Raw genomic sequence first — 14,889 nt, forward strand, 5'->3', positions numbered from 1 at the left:
GGACCACTCTGTAACTGGCCTCTAGCTCATCCTCTTCCTCCTACAACAGAGAGTACATTCCCTTCTGCCTGTATTCTGTTTGGCTGAGGATGATTGTTGATCTGCTCATTCCTCACACTTTCTTCCCCTTTCTCTCCCTGAAGGTGGTGGCACAGACAGCAAGCCTGTGGTACGCTACAGCAAGGACCAGCGTCCCACAACTCTGCCCATCCAGCCCTTTGTTTTTCAGCACCATTTCAGCAAGCCACCCAAGGCACGTGCCCTGCACAGCCATTTTGCCTCCAGTCTTTCCCAGCTCTACAGCTTGTCCAGCAACCGGCCTGCCAGCCAGCAGATCTCCAGTTCCCAGTCCTCAGCCTTGGCCACCTCGGCAGAGCAGGCAGCAGTGGCGGGGAGCCAAGCCCATGGCACGCTTGTGACCCAGCGCGCAGCAGACGGAGCTGCCTCGCGCGGTGATGGGGGCATCAAGAAGCCTGGCCCCGAAACAACCCGTCCATCCCCGCTGGGCAGTTACTCCCCTGTGCGATGCAACGTGCCTTTCTTCCAAAGCGTGGACTCCTCTTCCTCACCCACCGTTGAGAGAGCTGAAGACAGCCAGCCGCCCAGAAGCAGGTCCTGTCCCATCTCTGCTAACCTGCTTCCCACGAGGTCATCTCCTGCTGTCAGCGCCATGCAGCCCTCCAAAGCCACCAAAGCTGACACCCTGAGGCAAAAGGAGAACCCCAAGCTGATTCCCAAGAAGGAGGCCCCGCTTGAGCCAAGCCCACCACTCTCTGAATACCGACTCCACAGTGGATCCCTCCCACCCCTCTCAGTGGGTGGCATGTCCATGAGCAGAGTAGGAGGCCATGCAGATTCACACTGGAGAAGTGGCAGTGAGACCAGCAGCTCTGGTCCCCTGAGCAGCATGGGAATACGGCCTGTCAATGGTAGGTACCCATCCTCCAGGACCTGCTAGTCTGCAGCATCTACAGCTCCCTGTAGCTATGTCTGCTTCCTATAGTGCCACCATTTCCTATAGCCACAGACCAGGATAAAATTGTGTCTGGATGCTGCAGGAAGACCTGCAATAAGAGCATGTCCCTCCAGTCCCAACTCTTACACTGTGTCTCCAGAGAGGGCAGTGTGGGCTGCTGGTCTTACACCACGCCATGCCAGGTGCTTGCACCCCAAACCTGCTGCCTCTGTCCCTGCAGCCACAAGGGCACCCAAGCTCCTGCCCTGCTTTGCCAGGCAGTGGCATCCACCTGTCTCCATGTGCGTGTGCTAATGTCCTGAAATGCTGCTGGACCTCTGAGTAATGTGCTGTCTCTCTTTCTCTGTCCTCCATCTTTCTCTTACTCTCCCTTCCCGTTTCCCTTCCGCATCCTCCCATGTGCTCTCGTCATCCTGTCTGGTGCTCACTGCCTGCGGCATCCCAGCGAACCACCTCTCCCCCCAAGCGCTGAAGTGGCGGGAGTACAGGCGGAGGAACCCCCTGGGTCTGGACCGCGTTTCAGGGCTGCCCAGCTTAGCGGGCAGCCTGGACAGGAGGCAGCAAGAGCCTCGGCTGAACCGGGCCAACCCCATCTTTGAGCTCCCTGGCGCTCTCAGCACCAGCCATTTCCACTGCAAGCTGAACGGTGCGCACCACCTTTCTGCTGGGGGGTCTTGGGAGGTGACTTTGGGACTCAGGCTCAGTTTCCTTGAGGCTCAGGTTAAGCTTGGATTCATCACTGCTCTGCCTGCTCAGAGCAGGAGTGATAATACATCTCTTCGCAGTGAGGCTGAAGGGTTCAAGAGGAAGGTGAAAATTGCTTCACAGGTTCAAATCTTTGTGGAGCTTTCCTTCTCCATGAGGTGAGAGCAGTCAGGTCCAGCTCTGAGCTGGGTTGAAGGGCAAAGTGAATGGCCCAAGAGCCCACTTAGACCTCAGTAACTGCTCCTGGATTGTGGTTAGCTTGTAGTTTGTCTCACACAGGAGTTTGGGCCCTTGGAGATCTCATATCTGTGCCCCATGGTGCCTGACCATCCTCTGCCCCAGCCCTGACAATGTGCTGGGTGCTGAACTGTAGATTTCATGAGGCAGCTGACAACACTAAAGACCTTCACAGGACTCTGTCTTCTCCAGGCTTTGCCCTTAAGGTCTTCCCTGTCCTCCAAAACCTGTGCAGGAGGGGCTGACAGGGGCAGGCTGCTTTTGACTGAACCTCCAACACTCCTGCAGCGAGAACAGTGTGTTCTGTCTGTGGGAGGAAGAGCATTCTACAGGCTAACCTCAAGCCTTGGAGGGAGTTCCTCAAAGCCTTATACCTCACTCTGCCAACCCAGACAGTTTCTCCATCTTTCTTCAAGGGAAAATGCATAGCACAGAGTCAAACAGGTGGAAGTCAAGCACATGGGAGAACTCCTATGTATGTCACCCCTTGGAAACAGAGGCCATCTCAGAGAACAGGCAACCAACATGCAGGTTGTTGTCTGTGGATGCCTGTGTGCAACAAGAAATTATTTTCTCTGTGCTGACTTCTGACCCTGCTTGCAGCAGCGTGGGGAGTCTGGTGCAGCAAGGTTTCCCTTAGCCCTAGCCCGTGAGAGTGAAGCTCCCACAGCATCTTCCAGAGCCTGTGGGCCCCCAGTCAAGCTGGAGGTGGTGTTGGGTAGGCCATGGGGATCAGTTGTGCAGGCACACAGTGCAAACCACTGCTGGGGTAGCAACAAGCCTATAGCCTCACCGTCCCAGCAGAGGACAGGTGGCATGAAAACTGCTGTTTTGGTGTGTGGGACTGGGGCTGATTCTTGTCCCTTCTGTCTTATTCATGCAGGACAGTCTATGAGGCAACTCCAGCTTACCTACAATGACTTTTTCCCTGACTACTTCTCGCTAGCGGAGAAACCTCCTGCTGAGTTCTGCCTCTCCCCAGATGGTAACACAGAGTCCATCTCCATCGACTTGCTGCAGAAGAAGGGTGAGTCCATATATCTCTGGTGGACCATGTAATGTGCCATGGAGTGTGCTTGAGCTGTTTCTCCCAGCAAACATGATTAGAAAGGATCTTAGGTGCACAGGAATGGGCAGAGAGAGCAGACAGGCATGTGTGACCCTAAGGCAGGGCATGCTGCCCCCCCAGGCTCTGTGTACAAAGGTAGACCTGTGTGTATCTGTGTGATGTTGCAGATGTGCTGAGATTTTGTAATTTAGGTTAAAAGTCTGTTCAGTCCTACATAAGTAGTATAAAATTGTATCAATTATGTAAAAAGGCAGGAGAAAAGACTCCAGAGCAGGATGAGATAGGGCTGTGGTGGGATTCATGCTAGAGGCAGGGCTGGCAGGACTTGACAGCTGTTAATCATTTCAGACGCAAGGGAAGTGCAGAAAGGTTCCCATGCCTTTGCCAGCTATGTGCTCATGATTACCAGATGGCAGCTTTCCCTTCTGTTTCAGTTCTGTTCTCACATTATCCTGGTGCAGGTGACAGATTATACACCACTGGCTTGTTACTGAAAGTCATGACATAACCTGCCAAATACAAGGCTTCTGCCCCGCCATCCTGTAGCATCAAGGCAGCAAAAGACACATTGCCTCAGATCCCATGTCTGCTGCCTCAGGGCATGGGGTGTGGAGGTGCTGGTCCCTGTCCCTTGGGAATATTGACAGATTTTCCTACTGGCAGTCTGATAGGTGGGTGAGCAGGCAGAGTTTTAGTGAGGATTTAGGAGAGTCTCTGCATCTCTTCTGGCAGAAAGGGCTTGTGTGTAGACATGGGCTTGCAGTGCCCTGTCTGATTACTTCCAGGAGTGTTTTGTCAGAGTCCATCCCAGCAGCCCCTCAAGCAGTTCTTTGACCTGTTGTTTTCCACTAGGTCTTGTGAAGGCTATCAACACTGCTGTTGACCTGATTGTGGCTCACTTTGGAACCAGCAGGGATCCAGGGGTGAAGGTATGTCTTGCATCCACCTCCATTTTGGGTAGCATGGAGAGTACCGAGCAAGACTGCCTCTCCATTCTCTTCCAGTCAAAAACTACAGGTTATCTAACAAAGGCAGGAGTACCAAGAACAAATCAAACAAAGGTGATGGCACATCATGCAGCAGATAGTAAATCTATTACAATTCCTGCTGCATGATGCAGTAAGTAGATGTATTTAAAGGAAGATCAGAAAAACACAGGGAAATTATGTTTATTAAACACATAGGAATAATGTCCAGCTTAGACTCTTGAGTTGGAAGTAGTTGTAGGCTGTGAAAGTATAAAGGGCAAGTATTATATATGTTTGTTCTTGTTTAACACTTTCTTTATGTACTAACTATGGCTCTTTATAAGAAAAAACACCAGACCAGCTGCCCTTCTGGTCTGATGCAGCTCTTTTTTCTCACACAGTGAAGAGATGTGTCTCCCTCCTTCACATGTCCTATGACTCTGGTCTGGCACTGGTGCCAGGGTACAGTGCAGTGTTCCCCATCCCTCAGGATTTCACATTTTAATATGAGATACCATGTCATTTTAATAATGATGAAAAAGTGCATCAGACTTCACCCATCTAGGGCAGTTGGTCACACCCATGGTAGCCTTACCATGAATACATTAGAGTATTTACAGTACATCTAAAGGGCTGGCTGTCTTAGGCCCATTCTCCCCTCATTTCCAATTTCTGGAATAACACAGAAGTTCATCTAGGTTTCCCTGGGGCTGGCTGTCTTTGGCCTGTGCTCCCTCATCCCCCGTTTCTGGAATAACACAGCAGCAGAGCAATTTTGCTTGTGTTTGTACCAGGCATTGTTTGCAGTCCTGTGACACCCAGCATGTTTGTGGTGCCTCCTCTCAGTGCTGAATGCTTGGCTTCAGTCAGGCAGCTCTGGGCAGCAATGTGACACTATTTGGACATGACGGCTCCCCGGGCATGCCATCCCCAAGGAGAAACCTGACTAGGACAGATTCCAAAACCATTCAGTCTTATCTCAGAGCCCAGTGTAATTTTGTCCTAATTACGGCTGTTGCTGATGCAGAGATTGCTGTGCAACATAACTGGAGCTATTGAGATTCCCATGGCTTTTTAGGGCTTCACTGTGAATTTCCAATACTTGCAGAGTAGGTTTTTGGAATAATTGCAACATTCCCCCATTACTTTGCTTATCAGGCAATGCTGTGGTTTTAACCTCGGGGTTTTTTATACATCAGTGCCGCAGGGGCTGAGCATTTACCTGTCAAAAGGCAGCATCCATCCCTGCTGCTGCCGTGCTCAGTGGATCTGACGGGATTATTCCTGAGCCAAGTTCAGTTTCAGTTCAGGGCTTTTGTGAACCTGTGCCAACTGGTCAGTATAATTCCAGCTGAGCTGGTAAAATCTGTGCCCTGAGCACTGTTGCCTGACCCATTTGGATAGACCCCTTGGCAGCTGAAAGACTGTAAGCAGCAGAACGTGTCCCTGCTCTGCTGGTGCTGGGCTCTTACATGCCTTCTCTTCACCTCGGTCTGAGCTCTGGCCATCCATTTTGCCCTTACCTGTTTATTTACAGTAATCTCTAGGAGTTGGAGTTCGACATGTCACTGAGTTAAGTGTTCCATAACCCCTCAATGCTGGTAGTTCTATGTGGGTTGGTGCTTCCTAATCCAAAATCAGCTACAAGAAAATCTGCAGCAGCAGGAATATCCCCAGCTCTTTTCTTCCTCCAGCAGGAGAGCCTTGTTATCCCTCTTGGGAGAGCCAGGCATCCTTTCTACTTGGGATATCCTCTTCCCAGTCTGGGATGTTCTTTTTTCAAGTTACTGCCTCTTCCCAGCCTGGGGAAGAGCTTGCAGAGAGCAATCCAGAACCGGTGTATGAAGCATCAGGAGTGAAAGCAAAGACCCTGTATGTTCAAGGAGCTGCCTGTATGTTGCTTGCTGGGTGTCTGTAGTGAGACTGAACTGTTTCCATGCATCTATACCTTGAACACAGTTAGCAACACTCTCCCTGTTGCCTGTTGTCCATTAGGCCAAACTTGGGAACAGCTCCGTGAGCCCCAATGTGGGGCATCTCATCCTGAAATACCTGTGTCCAGCTGTCCGGGACATTCTGAGTGATGGGCTCAAGGCTTACGTCCTGGACATGATCATTGGCCAGAGGAGGAACATCCCCTGGAGCGTGGTGGAGGCATCCACACAGCTAGGTATGGATGTTGTGCAGCAGTGCCTGTGGTAGTTGTGGTTGGGAGGTGCTGGGGAAGGTTAGCTCTAAGGATGGGAGTGCAAAACACCCATTTTCCTGCTTGGAACAGGGTGCACACGTACCATCTCTTGCAAGAAGGGAGGGACACTGCACTATTCTTCCCAAGTATTTATTGTCATTTCCCCTGAAATCTGCAAATTTTCCCATAACAGGCCAAACCAATAAAAAAAAAGGAGAAAAAAGCCCAACAAAATTAGTTCCACATTTGATGGTTTCTACATCATACTGGGAAGCCTCATAGCCTGACTATGGCAAACCTTCAGCTCTGCAGTTATCTCTATGATTGCAGACACCCCAAATTATAAGCCCACACCACAATATTCTCTTTTCACGCTGATTTTGAGCCAGTGGCTGTGATTGTAAGTGAAGTGTGGGAGGCAGGTCCTTGTGGGAATGAAACTCTCCCAGAGTTTTGGAGTGGTGGTCTGGGATGGATCACAGCCCATCTTCCATGTGTAGTCTTAAGTGTTGGTGTGGAGTGAGCTCATGCTGGCATGGTGCAGAGACAGTGCACACACAGACATGGACACCCAGACAATGCCCGTCTTGCTTGATGCTCCATCCTGTGATGCAGTTTTGGCTCTGCTCACTGCAGCTAATCTAAACAATTTGTTTCTCTCTACAGGGCCCTCTACAAAGTTGCTGCACAGCCTCTACAGCAAGATCAGCCAGTACACAGAGCTCACCAACCACACCATGCGGTTCAACGCGTTCATCTTTGGCCTCCTCAAGTAAGCAGGACCCCTGGGGTGGCTGCACATCCCTATCCAGGGCTGGCAGCAGCTGTTGTTCCTTTACTGCAGGCAGGCACAGTTGACCATGAAAAAAACTTAAAAATCTGGGAAGCCACTTCCCAGAAGCAGGCTAGGGAAGGAAGAAGTTGTAAGCCTCAGAGAACTCCTTCCAGGTCAGGAGTGAGGATGAGTGGCTGTAGCCAAGTGAAGAACTGGGTCAGTCTGTTTTAGCCCCAAAACATCAGGTGAGAAAACTCTGTCCAACTTCATATGAGGTTAGACATAATACATGTATGAGTTACTCTTTAAACCACTGTTTCCTGGAGCTGCAGTGGATCTTAAGGTATGAGGCTCTGAAGGAGAAATTGCCCTGGTCCAGGACTCAGACTGGCCCTTCTAGTTTGCATAAGGAATGTGGACACTCTGCTGTGTTTAACAGAGGAAGGTAGTGATATGCTTTTGTGGGTGAAGGGATTAGCACTGCTAGGATGGTGTTTCCCTGCTCCTCTCTGGTGGTCAGCAAGAGCTCTGGCTGTGGCAACTGAGTTCCCAAGACGTCCAGATGTTGTAGAATTCCTCCAGGCTGGAACAAGTTCTGCTCTGCTCTCCCCACACAGGGTGACCCCCTTCTCCCCCACTGGCATATTTTGGGCTGAGCCACCAGCACTGGTCTTAGTTTTGTAGATCATTTGCCTCTTCCACAGCAGCCTCTTCTCAGCAGAACAAAGCTCTATCAAGGACATAGGAGCAGAACAGTGAGGAATCTTGCTGCAAACATGGTTGTTCATGGTTGCAGTTGCACACATAAAGCAGTGTAGATGTTCAGTGACAGGCTGGGTGTCTGTGATCAGGGCATGCTGATGGGACCAAGCCACTGTCCTTTCCCTGAGGCTCGCAAGCTCATGCTTTGTAAATGCCCTTTTCCAGCCACACTTCTTGTGGCAGAACAGTGAGGATAGATGGGATTAATAGATTTTCACTGTTTCTTTCTTACTCTGCTGATTTTCCATTCCTGCAGTATCCGGTCCTTGGAGTTTTGGTTCAACCACCTTTATAACCATGAAGGTAAGAGCCTGAAGGCTGTGGGCTGCAGTGGGAGCCAAACTCTGCACAGAAACAGAGCATGGGATGGAAATGTGTTTCTCTTGTTGCTCTTTCAGCTTGGGCTGCTCTTCTCTGGCCTGAGGTGAAGGACTAAGCTATTACACAGTCTCAATGTAGCAGGGAAATCCCAGGTGGAAGTCCAAGCATCATGCAGCTCCTTGCACCTGAACCTGGACTTCCGTTCTCCTTCCCACCCGCAGCTAGTACCCAAGGCTTTCAGTGCAGATCCCTCAATCTATCTGCAGGAGATCAGATACATACCTCCCCAAATTTCTATGTTCCCTGCCCAGTGCCTGAGAGTTTTGTATGCCTGGAGATGTGCACACTTACCTGAAACTTTTTAGGCATGGAAAATAGGAAGAAATGGAAAGGAAAACCTGACATACAAAAAGCAGATTTTACTGGATGTATCTGTTTTATAGTAGAATAGAACAGAATAGAATAGAATAGAATAGAATAGAATAGAATAGAATAGAATAGAATAGAATAGAATAGAATAGAATAGAATAGAATAGAATAGGGTCTGTGCTTATTCTGGCTTTCTGAAGCAAAAGACAGCCATCTATTAGACCATCATTAAGACCTGGAAGTGTGAGCAAAAGCTGGGGCTGTCAGGTTATTCCCATCTTTCTTCCATGGCATTTGGTGGCAGAGGTCATCAGGGCTGATAGTCTATCAGGCAAGTCCTGGCTGCAGGTATATCTGGAAATCTCTGTCTGGGCCAGTTTGCTGAGAGATCACAGAGCATCTGGTGCTCCCTGACCCAGGCCTGAGTCTCACACTGTGACCAAAAACTGGTGTGCATCTCCTTTCCACATAGCTTCAGCAGCTTTGTGGTGGCTTGGCAATGGTGGCAAGAGCATCTCCTCTAATTAATGGGTTTTTTTCCTACAGACATCATCCTGGCACACTATCAACCAGTGGGCTTCTTGTGCCTGTCTCACAGTGTCTGCCAGCCTCTTTTTGAGGAGCTCCTGCTCCTACTCCAGCCCCTCTCCCTGCTGCCCTTCAACCTAGACCTCCTCTTTGAGCACCACCTGATGCAGATGGGCAAAGAGCAGCAGCAGCAAAAGGAGCTGCTGCGTGTGAAGCAGGACCTGCTGCTTTCTGTGCACTCCACCCTGCAGCTGATGCGGACCCGGGGCAACAGTGAGGATCCTGATGGCTGCAGCACCGCCCCTGAAACATGCCAAGGGGGTGCCAGGGATGGTGACATCTCACCAGGGCACAGCCCACAGCAAGTTGTGAGTGAGAAGAGGGTCAAGGGAGTGGGCGCCTCCTGCGGAGAAGGTGACAGGGAGGAAGAGCAGAGCAAGATGCGAGAGAACACGTGGGAGGGGAAGAAGGACAAACAGGCAGGCTGGTGGTACCAGCTCATGCAGACCTCTCAGATTTACATCGAGAGTTCAGCCGAAGGCTCAAAGTTCATCCGCTCTGAGAAGAAGAAAGCGGCTTTGAATCCTGCACCCAGGTCAGTGGAGACCCACAAGGCACCACCTCCCCGAGAAGGAGTGGTGGAGGGTGCAGAGGCTTGTCCCATTGCTGAGGGCACCTTGGAGGAGAGGCCCAAGGCAGCCAGCAAGCCAAGTCCTGAAGCTGTGGAAGAGCCCTTGGAAAAGCCCCAGCAGGTAGTGGTCAGTGAAGAGGTGAAGGAACGGAGCTGGCCCTTCTGGATGGGCAGCCCCCCAGACTCTGTGCTTACAGAGCTAAAGCGCAGCAAGGAGAAGGAGGCTCAGCAAAAAGTGGGAGCAGCAGCAGCCCCCCAAGAAGACAGCAGCACCAGTGCATCAGAGGGCAGCCAGCCCATCAAGTGGGGACACTTGTTTGGGTCCAGGAAGGTACAAAAAGAGCCCAGACAACCAAACAGGTAAGGGCAGGGGTGGTTTGGGGCTGAGACGGGCTGGTTAACCTGGAGTATGGCAGTACAGATGGAAGCCAGACTATGAGCTGACCGCTGGGCTACACCATGACAGTACATCAAGGGTCTGTAACCCTGCTCAGTCCTGGCAGCCTGTCTTAATTCCTCCCGTACCCTTGCTCAGTCTATCTCATAGGGTTTCCTCTTCTGCCTGAGCTCTGTCACTGCCTTGGCATCTAAGCCCTGCTACATGGTCCCATTATCACCCCATCCCTCCCAAAACCACATGTTGAGAACAGAACACAGAGCCATCTGTGTTGCTTACAAAAGGTGTGGGGGAAGGATGAAGTTGCCTCCAGTAGCTGAGACCTCTCTACACTGCCTCTCCCTCTGTACATCCTTACTGCTCCCGAAAATGACCATTGAAAATGTCCTTCCCAGTCCAGGCTGTGGTGTTACATCTGAGCCCTCCCTGCCTGGAGACCTGGGTGACTGCCTAGCAGTGTACTTAGTGCATGAAGCCCAACCTCTAAGGCGTGACCTTGCCATGAGAGCACCTGCTCTGTTTCCCTGGGTGCACTTTCCTGCCACTGACTGTTTCTGTCTGCTCCTTCCAGGTTGCCCTCTGGCTGGCTGAGCTTGGACAAGTCCGTCTTCCAGCTGGTGGCCCAGACAGTTGGGGCTAGCATGTGGCGTGAAGCAGCCCCAGAGCCAGACCCTCCCCATCCAGAACCACCTGAGGCACCTGCTGTGGCACGACCAGTCCAGGGGATGTCTCCTCACCCTACCTGGTGAGTCACACCAAGTGGACAATCCTGCAGGTGCTGGAATGTGTTAGGTTGAGGGTGGCATGGGTCTACCTGTTGCAGTTTGCCTGGCCCCCTTTATAGTCATGGACCAGATTATGGTTTGGGGCAGTGATGCAGCTTGTGCATCAATCCACCACAGCTCTGCAATCTGCAGGTGATGGGAAGCTGGGGGGGGCAGCTGGGAGCCTGGCTGGGGAGGGAAGCAGGGGATGTTTTCCTTGCCCCCTGGGCTGTGGTGGTCCCTGGGTGGGGTGGGTGTCCTGAGGTGAGCTAACCCTACTTTCCTTCTGCCTGCAGTGAGGTGAAAGCCCTTTGCCATCACATTGCCACTGAGGCAGGACAACTGAGCTTCAACAAAGGGGATATTCTGCAGGTCATCTCCAAGGTGGATGGTGACTGGCTGCAGTGCAGCCTTGGTTCTGAGAAGGGACTGGTGCCCATCATGTACGTCACCCACCCTGAGGACGAGGACTATTGACACGTTTAGGAGGCCAAGCACAGTTCCCTGGGCTGCTGAGGTTCCTCTGGGGTAGCCTACCCTGCCAGAAGAACAAACACAGCTTCTTGCTAGTTTCTTACCTTTCCTGCCATTACAAAATACAGTAACCGTAGGTGGTTCCTTCTTGCTCCTCCTTGTGCAGCTGCCAAAGGCTAACTTAGCCCCCCGGGGTCTTCTGCGAGCTGCACCTCGTATTGCCAGGCATCGCCATGCATGCAGCCACACCAGGGACCGCCTGACTCCCCCCTCCGCCCCACACTGACTGAAGCACCCACAGGCCATGGACTTGTACATTACAGGAACCCAGGCAGTCCCTGCCAGGGAAGCACTGCCCCGCTGTTGGATGCTGGAGGGTGCAGGATGCTGGCCGCCCCTGCCTGGGGGTGGCAGTGCAGTCTGCAGCCTCCATCGTCCCCGGCATCCTCAGCTGAAGGGGTGGGAGCACCCTGCATTGGCAGGGGCCCTGCGAGGCTGAGCTGATGGTTTGTGTTTATTGGGGCACTGCAAGGTAGGCTACCTCACACTGGAGCATCCCTGTCCTAGTGTGCTGTAGTGGTTCCTGGTGGGTTGTACCGGGACAAGTGTCCTGGCAGTGCCACACTGCAGGGCTGGGGCTGTGCGTGGCCACAGCCAGGGGAGGGGGACGGGGTATGTGTGTGAGTGTGAAGCAAAGGGGTGTGAGGGGTTGTGAGGAAGACACGGGGTTGTTCAGTGTTATGTAGGTCCAGGATGGGTAGTGCCACCCTGTGCAGAGATGGGTGCTCTGGGGGGAGGCCGTGTGCCCTCCACACTGAGCAGGGAACCGGTGCCTGGGAAGCCCTGGGATGCTCAGTGGAGGGTGCTGGAGGGGAGGGAATGAGGGCAGGGTCCCTGTCTGGGCTGGGGATTTGGGGGCAGTGCTCTCAGCAAGTAGATTGGAGGTGCTCCTAGAGGGAGCTGGGGAGCCTGGGGAGGGAGGGGTGGTGCTCCCTTTGGCACAGGGTTTCTGGTCTTGCTGAGCAGTGCCATGGGGTGGGGGGGATAAGTGTTGTGCACAAACACAAGGGGATACTGGAGGTCCTGGGGTCCTTGGTAGAGGCAATGCCAGTCAACCCCTTCCTTGCCATGTTCATGCCGCCTGCTGTAGTGGGGATCTTCACCTGCCTGTCAGGTGGGGAACAGTGTTAATGAAAGGCCATGCCAGTATTTGGTGCCATGGCCGGCTTGACGCTGTTCACAGCATCGTGCCTGGGCTGGCTTCACCATGGCAAGGGGCCCTGGTCTTGCTAGGTTACCTCCTGCTTGTACATCGCTTAGCGGATGTTGCACCATATTTAATTTGTATCTCCCTGTTAGAATGAGGTGTCTCGCCTTTATTTATTTCTTTATTTATGATGCATATTAATAAAAAAGGTGCTGATTGAGCTCCCTGCTACCAAGACTTATCATTTCAGTACATGCCTGTGAAGGGTCTGTGGGGTTCCCTGTGCCGGGACACTGTACTGCAGGCTTCCTCCTGCATTCACAACAGCCTACACCAGACCTTCAGGAGGACATAGGTTGCCCCCAGCAGTCAGACCTGCCAGTTCAGACCTGAGGGGTGGGGGGAGTGGGCACTACAGATGATGTCTTGGAGAGGCAGCACTGTTTGCATTGCTTGCAGCCACCCAAGTGGCTTCAGACAGGAATCTGCTTCTCCTGGGTCATGGGAAGGTAAAGGAGGGGTTGTGGGCTGGGACCCATAGTCTGGGACAACCTGGCCATGAGTTTCAGTGGCTGTGGGTCACTCACAAGGAAGGACTCCAGAGATTCTAAACTTAGACTCAAAACAAACATTGGGCCTTCAAGTCCACTATGAACCCCAGGAGCCACTTCTCTTTACCCCTCAGCAGCTCAAAAGGAGAAGGGAAGAATTCTGCTTGTGACTCCAGGCTTCGCTGCAAGAACACCATTCTGGAGTTTGTTACATCCATGTGGACAAATGATGTACAGTGCACAAAAACTGCTGAAAAAAATCCACAACTGAAGCAGCATAAACCCCTCTTCTGGCTGGGAGCTGCACAGGGCCAGTACATGAGCTGCTTTGATTAAGCTCTCGGAGGGGGCAATGGCCAGGGCTGTTTACAAGTTCCATAGAGCCAGGCTGCTCTCCCTGTGTGCACTGGCTGGCCCAAAGGAGGAAGGAGACAATGTGCTGGCAAACAGCTCCCCCAGGGTGCTGAGTCAGCCCTGGGGCAGGAAAGGAGATTTCCAGCTGCCTGCATTGTGGGTACTGACACTGAGCCGCTCCCTGGGTACTTGCTGCTGGGGTAGCCTTGGATGCAGAGGAGGCACAGAGGGTGGTGTTACAGTGTCACGGGGTGGATTTGGGATTGCTGCTGTGGAACCTGCAGCTGCTGAAGTCTTCTTTGGGGTCATCTGGCTGAAGTCAAGCAGATCCAGGTTGGTGGCAATCAGATAGCCAATGGCAACAAGGAACTGGCCACAAGGCGCAAAGCCCATGAATCCTGCAAGGCTAAAACTACACAGCAATGTGTATGGGACATTAGGACAGTATGGGTCAGTACTGGAGCTGTGACTGGGTGGCCCTGCTGGTGGCCTGGTCCTGGAAGGTCAACTGTAGGATCCTCATGGGGACATGGGCCTATGAATTCTGTTGGGGTCATGCTAAGCAGGAAGAAGAGACACTGGGTGTCCATAGATACTCATCATGGGGGCTCCTGCTTTCTGGGCTTACGGCTGGTCCAGGCCCCTCATATGTCTTGAGGTGCAGAGCCAGGCCAGGGGCAGCTCTGGTGCAGCACCAAGATGCAGTCAGTCCTGTCAGTCTCATGACACCTGAGCAGCAGCAGTGTCCTCTTCTCCTTGCAGGTATCACTGAACTGCTGCTCAGCAAAGTTGCTCCTGGCCTCCTTTCAGATATCAAAGCAGGTCTTAGCAAAGGGCTGGGCTCTGTGGGTGAACCCTGGGAGCAGAGGTTCCTCATGTGGGAAGCAAAAAGGAGCACAGTTTCATGGAACAGGAATCTGCTCTGCATGGTACAGAAGCTGGGGGAGATGACCCACATGACTGTGGGACCCAGTGCTGGCCGGAATAAAGTCGTGGGGTGACAGCAGGGCTGGAGCAGACTTAGAGAGTCCAGATAGGAGTCTAGATAGGCAAGACAATCTGAGGGATATGTGCCAGCTGACAGGGGGGGACCTGCTGGTGTCAAGTGCTAGGGGTTCCTGACAGGTCTTCTTGGACCTTTTCTGCCCAGGTCATCAGGGCCTGGCTCATCCTCAGGTCAAAGGCGCTGACCATGGACCCTGGGTGTCAGTGCTGAAGGAACTCTGGAATGCTTGTGTCCGATGCAATGGCCGGATACATACTGGAAGATAGAAGGGAATGCCCTTCCTTCCCATGTCCTTCCTGGCAGCCAGATCCCATACTCAGACTGTAAGTGTGCAGAGGGCAGTGACACACACATACACAAATAACAGAATCAAAGAATGGTTTGGGTTTGAAGAGACATTAAAGATCATCTACTTCCACCCCTTCTACTGTCGGCAGGGATGCCACTCACCAGAACAAGTTGCTCCAAGGCCCATCCAGTCCGGCCCCATCCTTGAACATTTGAAATCCCACAAGTTTCCATTCAGCAGCTGCACCATGATGGGCAGGGGCTGCCAGGCTGGGGATGGGCATGCAGGTGACTTTGTCATATTTGTGGCCACTAGTTT

The 14,889-nt window shown here is 52.4% G+C and overlaps 1 protein-coding gene across 9 annotated transcripts in view; it reads left to right on the forward strand.

Annotated features, from left to right (window-relative positions):
* The window catches only part of RUSC2 (RUN and SH3 domain containing 2), a 59,017-nt gene extending 46,425 nt beyond the window's left edge, over nt 1–12,592 (forward strand). For 8 of the 9 annotated variants that reach the window (XM_038123363.1, XM_038123367.1, XM_038123364.1 and 5 more), the window contains 10 exons: nt 144–929; nt 1,422–1,622; nt 2,802–2,945; nt 3,840–3,916; nt 5,951–6,125; nt 6,810–6,915; nt 7,937–7,983; nt 8,917–9,889; nt 10,498–10,671; nt 10,987–12,592. In XM_038123363.1, coding sequence (XP_037979291.1) covers nt 144–929; nt 1,422–1,622; nt 2,802–2,945; nt 3,840–3,916; nt 5,951–6,125; nt 6,810–6,915; nt 7,937–7,983; nt 8,917–9,889; nt 10,498–10,671; nt 10,987–11,167 — 2,864 coding nt within the window. In that variant the 3' untranslated portion in view covers nt 11,168–12,592. The remainder of the gene's footprint in view (nt 1–143; nt 930–1,421; nt 1,623–2,801; nt 2,946–3,839; nt 3,917–5,950; nt 6,126–6,809; nt 6,916–7,936; nt 7,984–8,916; nt 9,890–10,497; nt 10,672–10,986) is intronic. The other variant, XM_038123371.1, reaches the window with a different exon arrangement.
* Nucleotides 12,593–14,889: the final 2,297 nt, after the last annotated feature.

Source organism: Motacilla alba, chromosome Z (assembly GCF_015832195.1).
Source record: "Motacilla alba alba isolate MOTALB_02 chromosome Z, Motacilla_alba_V1.0_pri, whole genome shotgun sequence".
Taxonomy (NCBI): Eukaryota; Metazoa; Chordata; class Aves; order Passeriformes; family Motacillidae; genus Motacilla; species Motacilla alba.